The sequence below is a fragment of the Triticum urartu genome, chromosome 2A (assembly GCF_056163025.1).
Source record: "Triticum urartu cultivar PI428250 chromosome 2A, HENAU_Tu73, whole genome shotgun sequence".
NCBI classification, from domain to species: Eukaryota; Viridiplantae; Streptophyta; class Magnoliopsida; order Poales; family Poaceae; genus Triticum; species Triticum urartu.
The window spans coordinates 562,847,641-562,872,301 of NC_141874.1; the positions used below are offsets into that span (position 1 = coordinate 562,847,641).

The 24,661-nt window shown below is 45.9% G+C and overlaps 1 protein-coding gene across 1 annotated transcript; it reads right to left on the minus strand.

Annotated features, from left to right (window-relative positions):
• Positions 1-15,430: 15,430 nt before the first annotated feature.
• On the minus strand, positions 15,431-16,531 carry LOC147985908 (uncharacterized). Its single transcript, XM_087541790.1, has 2 exons — positions 16,227-16,531; positions 15,431-15,779 (listed from the first exon to the last, which is right to left on the minus strand). The coding sequence occupies exons 1-2, from the start codon at positions 16,529-16,531 to the stop codon at positions 15,431-15,433; spliced, it is 654 nt and encodes a 217-aa protein (XP_087397916.1).
• Between the last annotated feature and the right edge of the window lie 8,130 nt (positions 16,532-24,661).

Genomic DNA, 24,661 nt, shown 5'->3' on the forward strand with positions numbered 1-24,661 from the left:
CTAGAAGCACCGCTGGGTGCCAGGCCTGCTGCATGAGCAACACCAGATGTTATGAACGTCTGGCAGAGCAAAGCTGATGACTACTCGATAGTTCAGTGTGCCATGCTTTACGGCTTAGAATCGGGACTTCAACGATGTTTTGAACGTCATGGAGCATATGAGATGTTCCAGGAGTTGAAGTTAATATTTCAAGCAAGTGCCCGGATTGAGAGATATGAAGTCTCCAATAAGTTCTATAGCTGCAAGATGGAGGAGAACAGTTCTGTCAGTGAGCATATACTCAAAATGTCTGGGTATAATAATCACTTGATTCAATTGGGAGTTAATCTTCCAGATGATTGCGTCATTGACAGAATTCTCCAATCACTGCCACCAAGCTACAAGAGCTTCGTGATGAACTATAATATGCAAGGGATGAATAAGACTATTCCCGAGCTCTTCACAATGCTGAAAGCTACGGAGGTAGAAATCAAGAAGGAGCATCAAGTGTTGATGGTCAATAAGACCACTAGTTTCAAGAAAAAGGGCAAAGGGAAGAGGAAGGGGAACTTCAAAAAGAACAGCAAGCAAGTTGCTACTCAAGAGAAGAAACCCAAACCTGGACCTAAGCCTGAAACTGAGTGCTTCTACTGCAAGCAGACTGGTCACTGGAAGCGGAACTGCCCCAAGTATTTGGCGGATAAGAAGGATGGCAAGGTGAACAAAGGTATATGTGATATACATGTTATTGATGTGTACCTTACTAATGCTCGCAGTAGCACCTGGGTATTTGATACTGGTTCTGTTGCTAATATTTGCAACTCGAAACAGGGACTACGGATTAAGCGAACATTGGCTAAGGACGAGGTGACGATGCGCGTGGGAAATGGTTCCAAAGTCGATGTGATCGCGGTCGGCACGCTACCTCTACATCTACCTTTGGGATTAGTATTAGACCTAAATAATTGTTATTTGGTGCCAACGTTAAGCATGAACATTATATCTGGATCTTGTTTGATGCGAGATGGTTATTCATTTAAATCAGAGAATAATGGTTGTTCTATTTATATGAGTAATATCTTTTATGGTCATGCACCCTTAAAGAATGGTCTATTCTTATTAAATCTCGATAGTAGTGACACACATATTCATAATGTTGAAGCCAAAAGATGCAGAGTTGATAATGATAGTGCAACTTATTTGTGGCACTGCCGTTTAGGTCATATCGGTGTAAAGCGCATGAAGAAACTCCATACTGATGGGCTTTTGGAACCACTTGATTATGAATCACTTGGTACTTGCGAACCGTGCCTTATGGGTAAGATGACAAAAACACCGTTCTCCGGTACTGTGGAGAGAGCAACAGATTTGTTGGAAATCATACAAACAGATGTATGTGGTCCGATGAATGTTGAGGCTCGTGGCGGATATCGTTATTTTCTCACCTTCACAAATGACTTAAGCAGATATGGGTATATCTACTTAATGAAACATAAGTCTGAAACGTTTGAAAATTTCAAAGAATTTCAGAGTGAAGTTGAAAATCATCGTAACAAGAAAATAAAATTCCTACGATCTGATCATGGAGGAGAATATTTGAGTTACGAGTTTGGTGTACATTTGAAACAATGTGGAATAGTTTCGCAACTCACGCCACCCGGAACACCACAGCGTAATGGTGTGTCCGAACGTCGTAATCGTACTTTACTAGATATGGTGCGATCTATGATGTCTCTTACTGATTTACCGCTATCGTTTTGGGGATATGCTCTAGAGACGGCCGCATTCACATTAAATAGGGCACCATCAAAATCCGTTGAGACGACGCCTTATGAACTGTGGTTTGGCAAGAAACCAAAGTTGTGGTTTCTAAAAGTTTGGGGCTGCGATGCTTATGTGAAAAAGCTTCAAACTGATAAGCTCAAACCCAAATCGGAGAAATGTGTCTTCATAGGATATCCAAAGGAAACTATTGGATACACCTTCTATCACAGATCCGAAGGCAAGACTTTTGTTGCTAAATTCGGAAACTTTCTGGAGAAGGAGTTTCTCTCGAAAGAAGTGAGTGGGAGGAAAGTCGAACTTGACGAGGTAACCGTACCTGCTCCCTTATTGGAAAGTAGTACATCACAGAAACCTGTTTCTGTGACACCTACACCAATTAGTGAGGAAGCTAATGATAATGATCATGAAACTTCAGAACAAGATACTACTGAACCTCGTAGATCAACCAGAGTAAGATCCGCGCCAGAGTGGTACGGTGATCCTGTTCTGGAAGTCATGCTACTAGATCATGATGAACCTACGAACTATGAAGAAGCGATGGTGAGCCCAGATTCCGCAAAATGGCTTGAAGCCATGAAATCTGAGATGGGATCCATGTATGAGAACAAAGTATGGACTTTGGTTGACTTGCCCAATGATTGGCAAGCAATTGAGAATAAATGGATCTTCAAGAAGAAGACTGACACTGACGGTAATATTACTGTCTACAAAGCTCGACTTGTCGCAAAAGGTTTTCGGCAAGTTCAAGGGATTGACTACGATGAGACCTTCTCACCCGTAGCGATGCTTAAGTCTGTCTGAATCATGTTAGCAATTGCCGCATTTTATGATTATGAAATTTGGAAAATAGATGTTAAAACTGCATTCCTGAATGGATTTCTGCAAGAAGAGTTGTATATGATGCAGCCGGAAGGTTTTGTCGATCCAAAGGGAGCTAACAAAGTGTGCAAGCTGCAGCGATCCATTTATGGACTGGTGCAAGCCTCTCGGAGTTGGAATAAACGCTTTGATAGTGTGATCAAAGCATTTGGTTTTATACAGACTTTTGGAGAAGCCTGTATTTACAAGAAAGTGAGTGGGAGCTCTGTAGCATTTCTGGTATTATATGTAGATGACATATTACTAATCGGAAATGATATAGAATTTTTGGATAGCATAAAAGGATACTTGAATAAAAGTTTTTCAATGAAAGACCTCGGTGAAGCTGCCTACATATTGGGCATCAAGATCTATAGAGACAGATCGAGACGCTTAATTGGACTTTCACAAAGCACATACCTTGACAAAGTTTTGAAAAAGTTCAAAATGGATCAAGCAAAGAAAGGATTCTTGCCTGTGTTACAAGGTGTGAAATTGAGTAAGACTCAAAGTCCGACCAATGCAGAAGATAGAGAGAAAATGAAAGATGTTCCCTATGCTTCAGCCATAGGCTCTATCATGTATGCAATGCTGTGTACGAGACCTGATGTGTGTCTTACTATAAGTCTAGCAGGGAGGTACCAAAGTAATCCAGGAGTGGATCACTGGACAGCGGTCAAGAACATCCTGAAATACCTGAAAGGGACTAAGGATATGTTTCTCATATGTGGAGGTGACAAAGAGCTCATCATAAATGGTTACGTTGATGCAAGCTTTGACACTGATCCGGACGATTCTAAATCGCAAACCGGATACGTGTTTACATTAAACGGCGGAGCTGTTAGTTGGTGCAGCTCTAAACAAAGCATTGTGGCGGGATCTACATGTGAAGCGGAGTACATAGCTGCTTCGGAAGCAGCAAACGAAGGAGTCTGGATGAAGGAGTTCATATCCTATCTAGGTGTCATACCTAGCGCATCGGGTCCAATGAAAATCTTTTGTGACAATACTGGTGCAATTGCCTTGGCAGAGGAATCCAGATTTCACAAGAGAACCAAGCACATCAAGAGACGCTTCAATTCTATCCGGGATCTAGTCCAGGTGGGAGACATAGAGATTTGCAAGATACATACGGATCTGAATGTAGAAGACCCGTTGACTAAGCCTCTTCCACGAGCAAAACATGATCAGCACCAAAGCTCCATGGGTGTTAGAATCATTACTGTGTAACCTAGATTATTGACTCTAGTGCAAGTGGGAGACTGAAGGAAATATGCCCTAGAGGCAATAATAATGTTATTATTTTATTTCCTTATATCATGATAAATGTTTATTATTCATGCTAGAATTGTATTATCCGGAAACATAATACTTGTGTGAATATATAGACAAACCAAACGTCACTAGTATGCCTCTACTTGACTAGCTCGTTAATCGAAGATGGTTATGTTTCCTAACCATAGACATGTGTTGTCATTTGATTAATGAGATCACATCATTAGGAGAATGATGTGATTGACATGACCCATTCCATTAGCTTAGCACCCGATCGTTTAGTATGTTGCTATTCCTTTCTTCATGACTTATACATGTTCCTATGACTATGAGATTATGCAACTCCCGTTTACCGGAGGAACACTTTGTGTGCTACCAAATGTCACAACGTAACTGGGTGATTATAAAGGAGCTCTACAGGTGTCTCCAAAGGTGAATGTTGGGTTGGCGTATTTTGAGATTAGGATTTGTCACTCCGATTGTCGGAGAGGTATCTGTGGGCCCTCTCGGTAATGCACATCACATAAGCCTTGCAAGCATTACATCTAATGAGTTAGTGGCAAGATGATGTATTACGAAACGAGTAAAGAGACTTGCCTGTAACGAGATTGAACTACGTATTGAGATACCGACGATCGAATCTCGGGCAAGTAACATACCGATGACAAAGGGAACAACGTATGTTGTTATGCGGTCTGACCGATTAAAGATCTTCATAGAATATGTAGGAGCCAATATGAGCATCCAGGTTCCGCTATTGGTTATTGACCGGAGACGTGTCTCGGTCATGTCTACATTGTTCTCGAACCCATAGGGTCCGCACGCTTAAGGTTTCGATGACAGTTATATTATGAGTTTATGAGTTTTGATGTACCGAAGTTAGTTCGGAGTCCCGGATGTGATCACGGACATGACGAGGAGTCTCGAAATGCTCGAGACATAAAGATTGATATTTTGGACAGCTATATTCGGACACTGGAAGTGTTCCGGATGATTTCGGAGAAAACCGGAGAGCCGGAGGGTTACCGGAACCCTACCGGGAGTAGTAATGGGCCATATGGGCCTTAGTGGAGAGAGAGAAGGGCGCCAGGGTGGGCCGCGCGCCTCCTCCCCCCCTTGATCCGAATTGGACTAGGAGAGGGGGGGGGGGGGCGGCGCCACCCTTTCCTTCTCCCTCCCCACTTCTTTCCCCCTCCTAGTAGGAGTCCTACTCCTACTAGGAGGAGGACTCCTCCTGGCGCGCCTATAGGGGCCGGCCGGCCTCCTCCCCTTGATCCTTTATATACGGGGGCAGGGGGCACCCCTAGACACACAAGTTGATCCACATGATCATATTCTTAGCCGTGTGCGGTGCCCCCTTCCACCATAATCCTCGATAATATTGTAGCGGTGCTTAGGCGAAGCCCTACGACGGTAGTACATCAAGATCGTCACCACACCGTCATGCTGACGGAACTCTTCCCCGACACTTTGCTGGATCGGAGTCTGGGGATCATCATCGAGCTGAACGTGTGCTAGAACTCGGAGGTGCTGTAGTTTCGGTGCTTGATCGGTCGGGCCGTGAAGACGTACGACTACATCAACCGCGTTGTGCTAACGCTTCCGCTGTCGGTCTACAAGGGTACGTAGATCACACTCTTCCCTCGTTGCTATGCATCACCATGATCTTGCGTGTGCATAGGAATTTTTTTGAAATTACTACGTTCCCCAACAACATATCCAAAAGAGGATTACAATCAGCGCAAGACACGAATCCAATGGATTCGAAGATACTGGGCCGAGCAATGGTTCAAGTACAAGTTTGTGACCCAGGAATATGCTGAGAAGAATGCCATCAAGCGACCATGGGGAGACATCCTATACAGAAATCTTCAACCCAGGTCTAGAGATGAAGCCATTGAACAAGGCTTCTATCCCTGCATGGTCCGTGGACCACAACCTGTGGATGCAGACCCATCGTCATTGCTATGGTGTCGTGACGACAATCTGTTCAAGAGCAACTTCTAGTTTGCCAAGAATTCGGCTAAGCAAAACAAGAAGTCATTGGGACTAGACTTCAACCCTGGTCCTTCTGCTCCCCGTGCCGATGGCACCCGCGAAGCTGAACCCAATCTTGTTGGGCCCTTCTACAACCTAGAAGGTCTCATCACTCATATCATGGTTCAAGGGACAGCTGTGGATGAGCCTGCAGATGACGCTGAATCTGATGAAGTGCCTGCACCACCGAAGCCAAAGAAACTGAAGAAGCCTAAAGCTTCAAAGCCTGCTCCTGCACCAAAGGTCTTACAGGCGAAGCTTTTGGCCACTGCACCTCCTGAACACAGTGTGCAGTCTGAAGACTTGTCACGCATCTCCAAGCCCTCGAGAGTAAAGATGCCCTTGCAACCCACCAGCCAAGAACTGACTGCTGCTGCTATTTTGCGCAACGACGCCATTGATCTGTCCAGCGATGAAGATCTTGCAGATGATGCTCTTGAGCAACTGATCAAGAGCAAGGAAGAAGCAGAGATCTTCAATGATTTGCCTCTCTTTGATGTGGCAATCATCCATAACTTCATTGATGAGTGGTTTGACATGCCCAACCTCAGCTTTGAAGATCTGCAACTTCCAATTGGCCTTAGTGTCGCCTTCACTGGCGCCATTGCTTCTGAGCTAGCTCTAGCTCAGTGCATCGTTGAACTGAAGCAAAAGATCGACTATGAGAAAGCTCAGTTCAAGAAGCACATGGCCAAGCTCAGCGTGCAAGATGTCAAAAACTTCAAGATCATGCTGCACGAGCTCAAAGAAGCCTTTCTCAAGAAGCGTGAAGAAGCTAAATGTTCTCGTGAGCGCATGAAGAGCCTGGCTGACAAGTGTGTGCAAGCCTACAATGAGGCTGAAAAGCGCAAGGCTCTTGGTCGTCCTGGCATCGACCCCAGAATGGCTGCAAAGAAGAAGAAGCCCTCAACTGACCAATCTGCACCTTCAAGGCAGGAAGAACCTCGCATAGTCTTCCCAAGCAGCATGACTGGCTCGAAGCCAAAGGTCAGGTCAACCGCTTCAGAACTGAAGAAGACGAGGACTGCCGAGGCTGAAGCCAGAAAAAGGAAAAATCCTGAAGCTTCTGATGTTGCTCCCTCTAAGAAGAAGCGCAAAACCAAGAAGGATCGGGCTGCTCCCACAGAGCCCTTAGTTGTTGAACCTATCTCAATGGTTCGCCCTGCATCCGAACACCACGAGCGCCAACTGATTGTTCATGAGCCTGCTTCCACAGAAGCTCATGAAGCTGAAGACATTCCAGCAGTTGATCCCACCGCTGCTGAAGACATTGGTCACCATGACAATGTTGAAGATGATGTAGTTCTTCCTCAGATCGAGCACAACTTGGTATCATCGCCTGTTCTCACGAACAGCGAACTCATCAGCATTGGTCGTCCTCTGACGCCAATTGCTCAGAATGCATCATGGGATGATCACCCACAACAACAAGACACCCCGAGTACTCCCCAGCAACAAGTCACACCACCCGTGCAAGAAGAAGACGACGACTTTGAGGCCCAGCCAACTCCATCTCCACAGGCGTCGCCAGCGCTACGCAGGCTTCGCAAAGGACCAAGGCCTCAAGTCCCTCTTTCGAGCGTTCCAGAAGGAGAAGTGCACCACCAATTTGTTGCACGTCAAGTGTTTCCAGATGCCACTCCTACTGTGACTGTCTCTGAATCCGAAGCCAAAATGGGTGAAGATGTTCCGGCTGCATCAGCCGATGAAGAAGAAGCCCCAAGAGTTGCTACACCCCCGTCTCACCAAGATGTTGTTCTCGAGGAGAACGTGACCGACCCTCCAGCTTCTGAAGTGGAGGTTGAGAATCCCGAGGCTGCCACCACTAACACCACTGAAGCCAATAACGTGGTCATGGCTGAAGACACTGTGGAGCCTGCACCTAGCACTGTGCCAGAGGCCAATGAAGCCAATGATGCACCTGCAACAGATGTGCAGCCTGACGCCTCTGTTGATGCCACTGCTCCTGTTCCGCCACCAAGGCCACACACTATCGAGCAAGCATTCAACTATGGCCAACTTATCACTGTCAAATGGCCTTTTCTGACTCCTCTGCCTGCTGCTGGTCCTCAGTTTGACTATCACGTTGAGCACAGGCCTCAGGTTCAGAAGCCAATACCAAGGTTGCCCAGGTTTCCAGGTACTGCATCTGCACCCGGATCTTTTAATATCAATGGCTTCAAGGCACACAACACCTTCTTTGATAGCGCCAAGAACCCCTACACCAAGGCAAGAATATCTTCTGATCGGTTCTAGAGCTATCAGCAGCGCAGTTATTACTGATGCATTATGTACAATCAAGGTCGCATTTTCCCACATATGCGTCTTGACACCGAAGCCATAACTGGTCTGCCTTGTTTGGAAGAAGCTCTGGATTGCTTCAGAGAGTCTGGATTGTTGCCGTTCGTCACTGACAAGGAGCACTGGAACGAAGAATTGCTGCTCCAATTCTATGCCACTCTTCATATTCGTGGCTACAACAGAGATCCGAAGACTTGGGTCCTTGAGTGGATGACAGGAAATGTTCATCACGAAGCCAAAGCCTTTGATATCATTGAGCTCACTGGTCTGCCCACTCCAGGAGATCTTTATGAACCTCGTTGTTAGCTTCACAGTGCAGCTATGGAGAGCATTTTTCACAAGCCTGAAACAAACATGAGTCAAATGCTTAGCATGATGAAGCCTTTGCCTCCAGATGCTGAATATCCTAAGGAGTTCTTTGTTGAAGACCTTGAGTATCTGCCACGCACTATCTATCACATCATAAGGCGAACTCTCTGGCCCATCAAAGGACATTATCCACATGTAAAGCTGGAAGGTGCAATGAAGACTTTGGTCTTCCATATTCTTCACGGCAAAAGCTTCAATGCACAAGACTTCTTCATCCGCCAACTTGCTGCATCCGGATCTGATCTCTTTGGCTTGAAGTTTTACGCTCTATGGATTATGCGGTTGATCAAACTACACTCACCTATCACCTATCAGCCCTCTGCTTGCAATCATCGGATCTTTCTGCCTGACGTCGATATATCAGTTGAAGCCATCTATCCAGAGCCTGCCAAGGAGCCCCTTAGTCTTCAGAATGCTGATAAGCAAAGTTTCTCTCAACACATTGAAGGCGACCCAGCAGTCGCTCATGTTTATCCTTTGGCTGGTACTACCCGTGCACCTCATCGTGCCCTCACTAAAGCCACTGAAAGCACCATTGCACAACGTCCCAAGAAGCGAACCCATGTTCCCAATGACCGAGAGCTTCTGGTTGCCCTTCATCAGAAACAGGATAAGAATCATGACTGGCTGAAGCGCCAAATGCAAAGCCTCTTGGTGGACGTAAACAGGATTCGCAACCTTGCCACCAAGAATGCCTTTGTTGCCCATGAAACTTGTCGGCGTACATGGAAAGGGCTGACGCTTATGTGTTCTGAAGATGATCTTCAAGAGGATGGCTTCTCTGAACGCGTCAAGTTTGACTCAACACCTCCAAGAAGGACTGTGCTACGACGAACTCCGTCTCTTGAAGACTCTGAGTTCTCCTCCTCTGCTGCAACAGTGAATGCACGTGTCATCGATGATGAAGACGATGCTACTTCACCACCTTCAGCGTGAATCAACACTGCACCGAGTTCGTCTGCACCGCCAACCAACACTGAAGACCCTGCTGCTTCACCAACTCCTCACGGGGACGAGTAGGTGCTCTATGTCTTTAAACCTTTTTGCTCCTTACTAACAAAAGGGGGAGAAGCATATGAGTTTGATAGTCTTCAAGCGGGTTCATATGGGCGGTAGTTTTATATTTTGCCTAGTGTTTACAACTCTCGCGTCTTGATACATTTGGTTCTTTGAGTTGTAACACTCAAACTCGATGGTCGTCTGCTACTTATTTGCTTTTCTGCTACTTATTCCGCATGTGTGACGATAAATTCCGCACTTGGATCATTTTGAAGACGTCCATTTTTCATTATGCATGTCATTATCTTCACATACTTTTCATGCATGATGAATTGTCATCATAAGTTGAAGAGGATCTCCACAAGTACAACCTACCATGTGCATTTGCATACCAAAAGCAAATTACTTATATGCACATCTTCAGGGGGAGCCCTTGCAACTTATGAAGACAATCCCCTATCCTTTACAATTTCACATATTATATTCCCCGTTGAAAACTTCAACTAGTTTGTCATCAATCACCAAAAAGGGGGAGATTGTAAGTGCATCTAGGGCCACCCCTAGTTGGTTTTGGAGTATTGACGACAAACCTAGTTGAGGGACTAATGTGTTTGTGAGAATTGCAGGATAATAGAGGTAGAAGTCCCTCATTGATTCGGTTTTCCTACCAGAGATGACCCCTAAAAATGTATGAAGACATTGAAGTCAGAGGTGGTATGTGAAGACATTCACATTGAAGACTATGATAAGAGAAGACATCGTGTGAAGACTATGGAGTGCGGAGATTTAGTTCTTTCGTTGTTCTTTTTCCTTTTTGTCGAGTCATAGGAACCATCGTACTGTTAAAGTGGGGTCCAAGTGAACCAGTCAGAATGACTGAAGTGATGCTTAACCAAAATCCTATGTCTTCGAGTGAAGACTATGAGAGCGAATCTTGTCCAGAGTTGGATAAGTCAGCTTTGCTTGTAGCCCAAGTAAAGTTCCCGTGTGTGTTTGAAATCTGACCATTGGAACACGTGTCAGTTCCTTAGTGACCCAGGGTCATTTCGGACAAATCAGGTCGGGTTGCCTAGTGGCTATAAATAGCCCACCCCCTACAACCATAAACTGTTGGCTGCTCAGAGTTAGAGTACGGCTTTTGTCGTTTGAGAGCATCCCACCTCGAAGCCTTTGAGAGAGAATTCCTTGCGAGGATAAAGCCCTAAACACCCAGAGCCAAAGAGTGTTAGGCATCACTTAAGTCTTCCTGTCTGTGTGATCTGAAGACTTATTACACTTGAGGACTATGAATCCTCCAGCCGGTTAGGCGTCGCGTTCTGAGAAAACAAGAGTCATTGTGGATCGCCGGTGAACGAAGTCTGTGAAGGTTTGGAAGTCTACCTTGAAGACTTACCAGAGTGATTGGGCGAGGACTGGGTGTCCTTAGCTCAAGGGGAATAAGGTGAAGACGAGGTCTTCTGAGTTGAATCTCAGCCTCCCTAACCAGACGTACAGTTGTCACAGCAACTGGAACTGGTCCAACAAATCATTGTCTTCAACGAGTCACTGGTTTCATCCTTCCCTTCCCTTTACTTACTGTTGGTCCTTGTGAAGTCATTGTATGATTGCATTATCTTTTGTCTTCACTGAGTGACTGCTTGTTCTAATTGGCTTCACAATATCTTCCTACCTGATCTTTACTGCCTAGCTGCTATTAGTCATTGTGCTTTCACTTCATTGAATACTTGACTATGGTTTGCCTAGTGTAGTCTACCTTCCGCTGCATGGTAATAGGTTTATTTCTATCGTTTGTCTTCGAAACTTCCATGTTTTGAAGACTTTCATAAAAATCGCCTATTCACCCCCCCTCTAGTCGATCACTAGCACTTTCACGATATATCGATCTTTACGGCTCGATCATTTCGAGACTCCTCGTCATGTCCCTGATCTCATCCGGGACTCCGAACAACCTTCGGTACATCAAAACATATAAACTCATAATACCGATCGTCACCGAGCATTAAGCGTGCGGACCCTACGGGTTCGAGAACTATGTAGACATGACCGAGACTCTTTTCCGGTCAATAACCAATAGCGGAACCTGGATGCTCATATTGGCTCCTATATATTCTACGAAGATCTTTATCGGTCAAACCGCATAACAACACACGTTGTTTCCTTTGTCATTGGTATGTTACTTGCCCGAGATTAGATCGTCGGTATCTCAATACCTAGTTCAATATCATTACCGGCAAGTCTCTTTACTCGTTCCGTAATGCATCATTCTGCAACTAACTCATTAGTCACATTGCTTGCAAGGCTTATAGTGATGTGCATTATCGAGAGGGCCAGAGATACCTCTCCGACAATCAGAGTGACAAATCCTAATCTCGATCTATGCCAACTCAACAAGTACCATCGAAGACACCTGTAGAGCACCTTTATAATCACCCAGTTACGTTGTGACGTTTGGTAGCACACAAAGTGTTCCTCTGGTAATCGGGAGTTGCATAATCTCATAGTCATAGGAACATGTATAAGTCATGAAGAAAGCAATAGTAGTAAACTAAAACGATCAAGTGCTAAGCTAACAGAATGGGTCAAGTCAATCACATCATTCTCCTTTGATGTGATCCCATTTATAAAATGACAACTCATGTCCATGGTTAGGAAACATAACCATCTTTGATCAACGAGCTAGTCAAGTAGAGGCATACTAGTGACACTTTGTTTGTCTATGTATTCACACATGTATTATGTTTTGGGTTAATACAATTCTAGCATGAATAATAAACATTTATCATGAAATAAGGAAATAAATAATAACTTTATTATTGCCTCTAGGGCATATTTCCTTCACCTTTTGCACCTATAATTAGTTAAAGTCAGGCGGCAATCACACAAATAAGACAACAAACTAAAAAGAACCTTGGATTCATGTTTATCGGCTTCCTAGTTAATTACTTTCTCAACAAAAATTTCTTCTAGTGTCCTGCCTGTAAGCAGAAAAATACTATACTTGCGACGTCATTCACAAAGCGACAACACATCTCTTACTTGATCAAACCTGATGGAAGTATTTGGGCCTGCAAAGAAGAAAAAACGCCAAGGTATGGTAAAGAAGTTGCTCAATGAGTTAGCAGAAGCATGGGAAAGCAAGCAAACTCCACTCAAAAGACATAGAATATTACTAGGCCCAAGCTTTGCAGAGGTAAATTTCAAAAAAAAACACAATGATCATCTAAACTCATCCTTTTGCAACGACTATTTAATCTCTTGGTACCGATCTATTTTTTCTAACTCGTTTTAATCATATTTTATTTGTTGCCTGTAGCATATACTGCGTTTAAAGGATAAAACAAAAACTATGATGAACTTCAGAGATGATTTCATACGAGAGAAGGATAACTTGGTTCCCTTGCACCTTAAGGAATGCCGATGAGAGAAGCTAAAAATAGCAAAAATGATAATAGCATTTTCCATACAACAAAATAAAAATAAGAATTTCAAACAGAATACTATATTCCAAACTCTCCTCTAACAATAAATTTTTTGTACCACAGGTATTCATGCCACTCGAAAAGGAAGACTGGTACACACTATTCGTGCTCGACAGATATACAAGGAAACTTCAAATCATCAAACCAGAAGAAACCTCTCTTGAGGAATTGAAGAGGCAAGGATACCTAAAAATCAACGTGATCGAGAAGTGCATATAGGCCGACTAAGTAATACAATTGCTGAGATGGAAATCGATGAAGCCAACAAAAAAAGGAGCATAAGAAATACCACAACCATAAAGACAAACTGGTAAGAATTGTAAATAACATCATCTTTCAGTTTTACAAATTACACTACATGTCTCTCTAAAACAAAAACAAAATGCGATTCCCAGGTGCCCAGGTTTAAAGAAGTATACGAAGTATTACTCGGTGAAAAATTTGAAAAGGGAAAGGGTAGATGGGACGTTCATTTTTTATAGGGTGTTCCAAAGGTAAACAAAGGTGAAACTCCGTTTACTGCTCTAAGGTTCACGCATCTCTTTGATGGCAACGACTTCGTCGAAGAGATAGATAATTTCGACGTAAGTTTTTACTGAAAACTCACACTAAATCTGCTAGATGTCATACAATTGCATGAACTAATTCTGATGTGTTTTTTCTCCTTATTTTGTTGAACTTTTTATAGGATGACACAGAACAATGGAAAGCAGAACAAATGTGCAGGTTGTTATTTAGCGAACAGAATGAAATCCAACCCAGCACAATGGGTGATGAGATTAGAAAGATCTACGAGAACATCAAAGTCTAAAAGTTGTTGATAAGAGAACGAGCCTAGCTCCATCGAAACCTCAGAAAACAGTTTAACTGCACCTCATACTATGACAATGAAGCAACAGACTCTTTTTATTCATGTAGTTCCTTGTTTCTTCTGTAACCAAGTATTCGAACACAAGCCAGTGTCGCTAGACACTTTACAACTGTCGATCCAGACGGTCGACAACCATGCCCCATGAAGCCCCAAGTCCATCCCTATACATGCGTGCGTCACGTCGACGCACCATAACTCTACATACTCCTCAGCGTGATCGCCTGTGACTTTGATGTTTCGCCTCTGTGCAACCATGTGCTCCGAATGCCACAAACCTACAGCGCTGTGTGCATCTGGCCTAAGTACAGGAGGGACTCTCTAATTGAGTATTCGAACCAATGACTGTGGTGCCACCCACTCGTGCCTTTAGATACTTCACACCTGTGCATCCACAATGGTGCCTCCCTACCTCAGTATCAACAAGCATGCCTCTCCTACCACACCACCATGCATGCAGAGGGTTGAGACCAGTGCCTCGTGAAGCCCCATGCCCCTACCGTGACGCCATACACGTGTGACACTAGAGACTTCACAACTGTGACTCCCTAACTGCGTATTCTGAAGCATGCCACTGGTACCAAACTTTTGTGCATCCACAAGGACGACACATGTTCGCCTCGAGAAACCCCACTTCCGTGCCTCCCGTGACTTCACTACCGTGCCTTCCGTGCCTAAATCCACGTGCCTAACGTGTCACGCCCCGTGACTCTTACATGGTCACGGTACCATGCACGTGTCGCTTCATAGACGTCACAACCGTGCATCTCTAACCGAGCATTCGGGCACTTGCCATGACTATTGCATGCCCCATAGTGTCACACCCCCGTGGCTCTGGACACTTCGAAACCGTGCCCCTCTAACTGAGTATTCTGACCCCACCTCTCCTACTCGCTCCACGTGCCTCCTCTGGATGCTTGTGGTGCATTCAGTTCTGTGCCTCTGGATGCTTGTGGTGCTTTCACTTCCGTGCCTCCGGCCGCTGTAGTAACAGATGCCCATGGCTCTAGAAACTTGAAACCTGTGCCTCTCTAACTGCGTATTCCGACCCATGCCACTGCTCCCACATTTTTTGTGTATCCTCGAGAACCTGCGCTTGTGTGCACAACAGAACTGTACTTAGCGTCCCAAGACTGCTTTGTATTTTGTTGTACTTAGAGTGAAGAGCAACATAACCACTATGAAAGGACATGATTGCTGAATAAACATACTACCAAGAAAGCAAAATAACTTGTTCAATCACATAAGAAAACTACGAACTTGACATAAGCAAACTTGTTTAACCTGATACACATGACATTAGAAACTGGTTCATTCTAACACAAGTAAACTACAAACTTGAAATAGTAGAAAGGACAAGCAGAAACACAAGCAACTCCAAGGCCAGATTCTTAAATTTTCGTCATCACTAGTAGCCGTAGTAGGGATCGTCATAGTTCTTCTCTACCTCTTTTGCACTCTCCAGACATTCTCTGATGTTTTAAATTCTCTTCCACGACTCGTAGGTGGCGTACGCATCTATCGCTACATACTCAATGAGGTAATCTGGCAGTGGCCTGATACCCCACAATTTATGGTCTTCATCCCTGTCAATCTTTTTCTTCATCTTGTTGTAGAATGGGTGGATCACGCTGCCTGCAACATCAGCCAAAGAGTGGAACCTCTTTCTTTCCTTGAATGTAACTCTCCATTTGCGCTGGATGTCGATGTACTTGTCGGGGTTGATCTCCAAACCAGATCTCCCCAGCTTCTCTTTGTCACCTTCAATACTGAAGCCAGCAAAGGTGTAGAACCTGTCCTCCACCAGGAATGGGCGTAGGCTCTTGGGACTGCAAGGGGGATACGTGCTTATATAGTACAATTCATGGATGATTTTTTTTCAGAAACTACTATACAAAGTTCAGAAATTAAATACAAGCACAACATGTTATTTTTCTTTTGGTATTCACACTTGAGTCAATGATCTATCTGCTTCTTAGCCACATTACCACATCAATTCAAGAAACTGTACTATAGCATCAAGAACAAAAACTACACTAGAATAGAAACTACACTAGAACATCAAGTTCAGAAAATAAAACTGATCTGGTGCGTCAGGTCTAAAATCTATTCTATTGCATCTACTTCAGAAACTTCACTAGTACATCAAGTTCATAAACCAATTTAATCAAATTTCAGGGTGCATAGATAAGTAAATAGAAGCATGAAGAGGTTGGTTTTGTAGGATGGTTCACCATTTTATTGCCGCGGTGATGTGGTATACCAGACAGAGTTACTCCATGCATAACTGCAGAACTGCTGCCCTCTGCGGAGGTTCGTCTTCCCTGGTATACTCGACATCAACGTCGATGTGCTGGTGGTACAAGCCGCAGACCCTCTTCATGATCCTGTTGATCATCTTGTCGGCTTCGTCTAGATTGCTGGTGCATACGACATCCAGCTTCTCCTTACCGTGGATGTCAACCTCCTTGAGGTACCTGCTGTAGTCGAGCTTTTGACCGGGGACCTGAACATCGTCGACCACGGTGCTCTGGTCGGACATCTCACCACGGGGACACTTGGCAGATGGTTCCTCCGCCATTACCCTCCTCCAGTGATGGCGGGCTTGAGACAGAGATTGTGGGGAGTTGGTAGTTGAGATGGAGCGGCAATGGTGTTTTCGGAATTGAGCGGCTATGGAAGCGGAGTTGCCTTTTTGTGGCAAGGTTTGGGTCGTGGAAGAGGTGGTTGGACGTGGCCTCGTCGGGGTAGTGGGGGCGGTAGACATGCGCTCGCCATTGCAGTGTGTTGGGGCAACCGCCGAGAGGCAGTGCTCGCGGTTGCCGGGAAAAAGCAACCGTCAAAGCGGTCTGTTTAAGCACGTACAAATGCTTAAGCACGTACAAATGTTTTTGCATACGCCATTTAAGCACCTACTGCACTGGCCTGCATAGATAGTGTGCACTGCATTGGCTACTACGTTGAACTGCATGCACCTTTCCATACTGCACTGGCTAGAGGGTTGACAGCAGCAGTGCGTCAAGAACCACACCTCCGTGCTTGTAGACGCTTCACTTCCATGCCTCACGTGCGTCCACCCACGTGCTTCACGTGACATGCACCGTGTCCTCTACGTGCTTGTGGTATCACACCCCCATGGCTCTGGACTCTTCACAACCGTGCCCCTCTAACTGAGTATTCGCACGCATGACACTGCTACGACACCCTTGTGTAGCAGTAGTGACCATCTAGGTGAGTATTCGAACCTGTACCCACGCTAGATGGACACAGCACAGTAGAGAGGCACACACCCATACCCTTGGAGACTTCACACCTGTGCATCCACAATGGTGCCTCCCTACCTCTGTATCAGCAAGCATGCCTCTCCTACCACACCACCATGCATGCAGAGGGTTGAGACTGGTGCCTCGCGAAGCCCCACGCCCCTACCGTGATGCCAGACACGCATGACACTAGAGACTTCACAATCGTGACTCCCTAACTGTGTATTCTGAAGCATGCCACTAGTACCACGCTTTTGTACATCCACAGGGATGACACCTGTTTGCCTTGAGAAAACCCACTTCCGTGCCTCCCGTGACTTCACTACCGTGCCTTCCATGCCTACATCCACGTGCCTAACGTGTCACGCCCCGTGACTCTTATGTGGTCGCGGTACCACGCTCGTGTCGCTTCACAGACGTCTCAACCGTGCAGCTCTAACCGAGCATTCGGGCACTTGCCGTGACTATTGCATGCCCCATGGTGTCACACCCCTGTGGCTCTGGGCACTTCAAAACTGTGCCCCTCTAACTGAGTATTCGGACCTCACCTCTCCTACTCGCTCCACGTGCCTCCTCTGGATGCTTGTGGTGCATTCACTTCTGTGCCTCTAGATGGTTGTGGTGCCTTCACTTCCATGCCTCAGGCCCCTGTAGTAAAAGACGCCCGTGGCCCTGGAAACTTGAAACATGTGCCTCTCTAACTGCGTGTTCCGACCCATGCTACTTCTCCCACATTTTTTGTGTATCCTCAAGAACCCGCGCTTGTGTTCCTGTAGAGCTTTGTGTTCCGTGCCTCACACGTCTATTAAGATGCTATAGAGAACAAAAAAACACAACCAGTCGGCATGAATCTTGATGCTAAAATCGGACCGTCGAAGATTACAGACGGTCCCACCATTTCCATCTCTCCCACCTCCACTACTCTCTTGCTTCCTCTCTTCCACAGTAAATCTCAAAACATTCCACACTCACACACGGTCTCCTCCTCCGTTCTGCACACAGGCCCAAATTCGAAGTAGAGTTCCCCTCACAAAACAACTGCCACCGCACTTCGCCAACCGCCCTCCTCTTTGAGATACACACTGTCAAACGGTGCGCCCAACAACACAAAGTACCCACCCGGCAGCGACAAAGCAAGGACTTCAACACCGGCGGCGGAGACCACAACAAAAAAAGAGGAACAAACAGAATAGACCAATGGAGGCGAGAAGCTGAACACAAGCAATCGAAGGTAAATACCAATCTACCCCATTGCATTCCTCGACACTTGCCGTGACACTTACGGGGCCCGTCGTGCCACACCCACGTCACTTCACAACCGTGGTTCTCTAACCTAGTAGTCGGACCCATGACTCTGCAACCACATTTTTGTGCATCCAGAGTGTGCACGTATGTGCCTGTGGTGGCTTGACTTCTGTGCCTTCCGTGCCTGCACCCACGTGCCTAACGTGACATGCGCCGTGACTCCTATACGGTCCCGATCCCACGTGGCTCCTGAGACTTCACAACCGCGCCTCTTTAACCAAGCATTCTAACAAATGCCTCTGCCACCACACTCTAGTGCTTCCACAAAGTTGATACCCCATGCCTCGGGAAGTCGCAAGTCCGTGCCTGCGTTGCCTTCATAGCCATGCCTCCTATGCCTACATCCACGTGCCTCACGTGACACTTGCCGCGACTCTTATGTGACCTGTAGTTCCACACCCACGTGACTTCACAATCGTGGTTCTCTAACCGAGTAGTCGGTCCCATGCCTTTGCCGCCACACTTTTGTGCATCCAGAGGGTGCACACCATGACTTGACAAAACACACGTACGTGCCTGTGGTGGCTTCACTTTTGTGCCCTTCGTGCCTGCACCCGCGTGCCTAATGTAACATGCGCCGTGACTCTTACATGGTCCCACTGCCACGCCCACGTCGCTCCTGACACTTCACAACCGTGCCTCTTTAACCGAGCATTCTAACACATGCCTCTGCCACCACACTCTTGTAAATCCACACGGTTGATACCCATGCCTCGAGAAGCCGCAAGTCCATGCCTGCGTTGGCTTCATTGCCGTGCCTCCCGTGCCTACATCCACGCGCCTCAGGTGACACTTGCCGCGACTCCTACGTGCCCCGTATTGCCACACCCACGCGAGTGGTTCTCACACTTTTGTGCATCTAGAGAGTGCACACCCGTGACTTGACAAAACACACGTACGTGCCTGTGGTGGCTTCACTTTTGTGTCTTTCGTGCCTGCACCCGCGTGGCTAACGTAACATGCGCCGTGACTCTTACATGGTCCCACTGCCACGCCCGCGTCGCTCCTGACACTTCACAACCGTGCCTCTTTAACCGAGCATTCTAACACATGCCTCTGCCACCACTCTTGTACATCCACATGGTTGATACCCGTGCCTCGAGAAGCCGCAAGTCCGTGCCTGCGTTGGCTTCATTGCCATGCCTCCCATTCCTACATCCACGTGCCTCACGTGACACTTGCCACGACTCTTACATGCCCCGTAGTGCCACTCTCACATGACTTCACAACCATGGTTCTCACAGTTTTGTGCATCCAGAGGGTGCACACCCGTGACTTGACAAAACACACGTACGTGCCTATGGTGGCTTCACTTTTGTGCCTTCCATTCCTGCACCCGCGTGCCTAACGTAACATGCACTATGACTCTTACATGGTACCACTACCACACCCGCGTCGCTCCTGACACTTCACAACCGTGCCTCTTTAACCGAGCATTCTAACACATCCTCTGCCACCACACTCTTGTACATCCACAGGGTTGATACCTGTGCCTCGAGAAGCCGCAAGTCCGTGCCTGCGTTGACTTCATTGTCATGCCTCCCATGCCTCCCGTGCCTACATCCACGTGCCTCACATGACACTTGCCGCGACTCTTACGTGCCCTGTAGCACCACACCCACGTGACTTCACAACCGTGGTTCTCACACTTTTGTGCATCCAGAGGGTGCACACCCATGACTTCACAAAACACACGTACGTGCCTGTGGTGGCTTCACTTTTGTGCCTTTCGTGCCTGCACCCGCGTGCCTAACGTAACATGCTTCGTGACTCTTACATGGTCCCACTGCCATGCCCGCATCGCTCCTGAGACTTCACAACCATGCATGTTTAACCGAGCGTTCTAACACATGCCTCTACCACCTCACTCTGGTACATCCATAGGGTTGATACCCGTGCCTCGAGAAGCCACAAGTCCGTGCCTACATTGACTTCATTGCCGTGCCTCCCGTGCCTATATCCACGTGCCTCACATGACACTTGCCGCGACTCTTACGTGCCCCGTAGTGCCACACCCATGTCACTTCACAACCATGGTTCTCTAACCGAGTAGTCGGACCCATGCCTCTGCCGCCACACTTTTGTGCGTCCAGAGGATGCACACCCGTGACTTGACAAAACACACGTACATGCCTGTGGTGGCTTCACTTTTGTGCCTTCCGTGCCTGGACCCGTGTGCCTAACATAACATGCGCTATGACTCTTACATGGTCCCACTACCACGCCCGCGTAGCTCCTGAGACTTCACAACCGTGGCTCTTTAACCGACCATTCTAACACATGCCTCTGCCACCACACTCTTGTACATCCACAGGGTTGATACCCGTACCTCGAGAAGCAGCAAGTCCGTGCCTGTGTTGGCTTCATTTCCATGCCTCCGATGCCTACATCTACATGCCTCACGTGACACTTGCCTGTCCCGTGGTTCTTTAACTGACTGTTACAAGCTCCACTTCCGTGCCTCATGTGCCTGCATCTACGTGCCTGTAGAACCTGCACTTTCATGCCTCGTGTACCTGCATCCACATGCCTGTAGAGAGGTTCCACTTCAACACTACCAGTCTCAACACTAAAAAAATAATACTGTAACACACAAAAAAACCCAAGCCAAGCAGAAAGAATCTTGGTGCTCAAACGGACGGTTGAAGATTAAAGTCGGTTCGATGGTTTCCATCTCTCCCTCCCTCTTCTACTATATTGCTTCCCTTCCGCAAAGTAAATCTTGAAACCTTCATCACTCCCGCACGCTCTCCTTCTTCCTTCTGCACACAAAAACAAACTGAAAATTGAGTTCGTGTCACCGAACAACCGCCACCACATTCGCCAACCGCCCTCCAATTCGACATATAGACCGCTAAACACTACCCGCAACAACACCAATGACGCCGCCGGTCGCGGTGACCGACGGCGAGGACTTCAACAGCGACGGCGGAAATCACAACAAAGAAAGAGCAACGACAAAATAAGCGGATGTAAGCGAAGAACACCACACAAGTAATTGAAGGTAAATATCATTCTATCCCATTCCATTCCACCGGGTAGATCGTAGCGATTTTTCCACTTCCAGGGACAGCAACCCTAGCCACCGCTACCAAGGAGTTTTCCAATACCCTAAATCAATTTGTCTAACAAATTGAACTAGCGTAGAGATGCGATTTAATACAAATGCTACTGCTCTCCGCCCTAGTATTTTCGCCAGACGATAAGTGCTCAAAGTTACTATACCTACAACATCACTAACTAGAATACGTCAGTAGATCCAAACCCCGCAAGCATCCTGAGAGGCCAAACCTGATAACCACACAAGATTTTCTACATCCCTTGTCCCTTGAATGTAACCGTTTTTCAAATTAAGTGCCTCTGGTGTGAAAAAACCTGAACAAAGAATAGGTGTACCCTATGCTTCTAGGGTGAAACAACCCGTGCCTCTCTATCCATACAAATTTGTTTTCTCACCACATAGTTTTTGTTTCTGTGACACACAACTATGCTTCTAACACCTGGCCATTTTTTATGCAGCAAAGAGAAACCCTCACGAAGAAGCTAACATCCAGCAAACTACTGACGAAGACCCTGCTGAAGAGCATGCAATACAACAAGCTCCTGTCAAAGGTTTGAGCAAAGTGTCGACTGTCGATCTACCAAAAACTATGTAGAGACATTAATAACTTAACTGCTCTCCTTGACAACAATAACTTAATTATGTCTACAAATAAAACTACCTGCCCCTTTTTATAGATTTCTTTATAGAAAACATTAAACATGTCCACACACTATCTTATTTTTAATTCAAAAATAGTTTATCTTACCCAGTAAATCTTCGACTCTGCTTGATGATATTCCCCCCATTATGAAATATCACCTGGAGTGTGCATTTTTGTCTCAGAAAATACTTCACCCTAACTTCACTTCCTCGGCTGCACTTATAACCATAATTAATATTTTTTTCTATCCCCTGATTAGCTCAATCGGTAACAGTAGTAATAACCTTTTTAACCCAAAAAAGAAACTAAAAATCCCCTTTTGGAGTTTCACATTCCTTATGGGTAATTGAAAGTGCGTTATATCGACTAGAGGGGGGTGAATAGGCGATTTTTATGAAAGTCTTCAAAACGTGGGAGTTATGAAGACAAACAGTGAAGATTATGCCTATTACTATGCAGCGGAAGTTAGATTACACTAGGCCAGCCATGGTCATGTATTCAATAGAGTGAAAGCACAATGACAAACAGCTTCAGTGTAATAAGGATCAGGTAGGAAGAAGTTATGAAGCCAAACAGATCATGCATTCACGTTGTGAAGACAAATGATAAAGCAAGCATGCAATGGCTTCACAATGAGTAACAGTAAGAAAAGTAAGTGAAGATGAAACCAGTGACTTGTTGAAGACAATGATATGTTGGACCAGTTCCAGTTGCTGTGACAATTGTACGTCTGGTTGGAGCGGCTAGGTATTTAAACCTTAGGACACACAGTCCCGGACACCCAGTCCTGAACACACAGTTCAGGACACCAAGTCCTCACCGTATTCTCCTTGAGCTAAGGTCACTTAGTCCTCGCTCAATCACTCTGGTAAGTCTTCAAGGTAGACTCCCAAACCTTCACAGACTTCGTTCACTGGCAATCCACAATGTCTCTAGGATGCTCTGAACGCGACGCCTAACCGTCTGGAGGATTCACAGTCCTCAAGTGTAATAAGTCTTCAGATCACACAGACAAGAAGACTTAAGTGATGCCCAATTTACTCTGGCTCTGGGTGGTTAGGGCTTTTCTCCTCACTAGGAATTTTCTCTCAAAGGCTTCGAGGTGGGTTGCTCTCAAACGACAAAAGCCGTGCACTGAAATCTGAGAAGCCAACCGTTTATGGTTGTGGGGGTGGGCTATTTATAGCCACTTGGCAACCCGACCTGATTTTTCCGAAATGACCCTGGGTCACTAAGGAACTGACATGTGTCTCAACGGTCAGATTTCGAACTCTCATGGCAACTTTACTTGGGCTACAAGCAAAGCTGACTTGTCCGGCTCTGGACAAGATTCGCTCTCATTGTCTTCACTCGAAGACATAGGTTTTTGATTTAGGCATCACTTCAGTCATTCTGACTGGTTCTCCTGGACCCCACTTAACAGTACGGTGGTTCCTATGACTCAACACAAAATAAAAAGAACTACGAAAGATCTAAGTCTTCGAGCTCCATAGGCTTCATAACGTGTCTTCTTTTGTCATAGTCTTCAATGTGAATATCTTCATATACCACCTTTGTCTTCAATGTCTTCATACATTTTTAGGGGTCATCTCTGGTAGTAAAATCGAATCAATGAGGGACTTCTACCTGTGTTTTCCTGCAATTCTCACAAACACATTAGTCCCTCAACTAGGTTTGTCGTCAATACTCCAAAACCAACTAGGGGTGGCACTAGATGCACTTACAATCTCCCCCTTTTTGGTGATTGATGACAAACTAGTTGAAGTTTTCAACGGGGAATATAAAGTGTGAAGTTTGTAAAGGATAGGGAATTGTCTTCATAAGTTGCAAGGGCTCCCCCTGAAGATGTGCATATAAGTTAATTTGCTTTTGGAATGCAAATGCACATGGCAGGTTGTACTTGTGGAGATCCACTTCAGCTTATGATGACAATCCACTATGCATGTGAAAGTATATGAAGATAATGACATGCATAATGGAAAATGGACGTCTGCAGAATGAGATAAGTGCGGAATTTATCGTCGCACATGCGGAATTTATCTTCGCAAACAGAGTGGCAAACAAGTAGCAGACGACCATCGAGTTTTAGTGTTTACAACTCAAAGAACCAAATGAAGCAAAATCAAGAGTTGTAAACACGAAGCAAAATATAACAAAACATAAGGCACCCGCCCATATTGACCCGCTTGAAGACTATAAACACATCATATGCTTCTCCCCCTTTAGTCAGTAATGACCAAAAAGGTTTGAAGACATAGAGTTTTCTACGCGTTCCCAGGCGCAGCAGGGTCGGTGGAGTTGTTTGGCGGTGCAGAGCTTGGATGTGCTGAAGTAGGTGGTGGTGATGTAGCATCGTCGTCTTCATCAATGATCCCTGCAGTAACTGTGGCAGCAGATGAAGAAAACTCAGAGTCTTCAAGTGATGGTGTGTTGCGCATC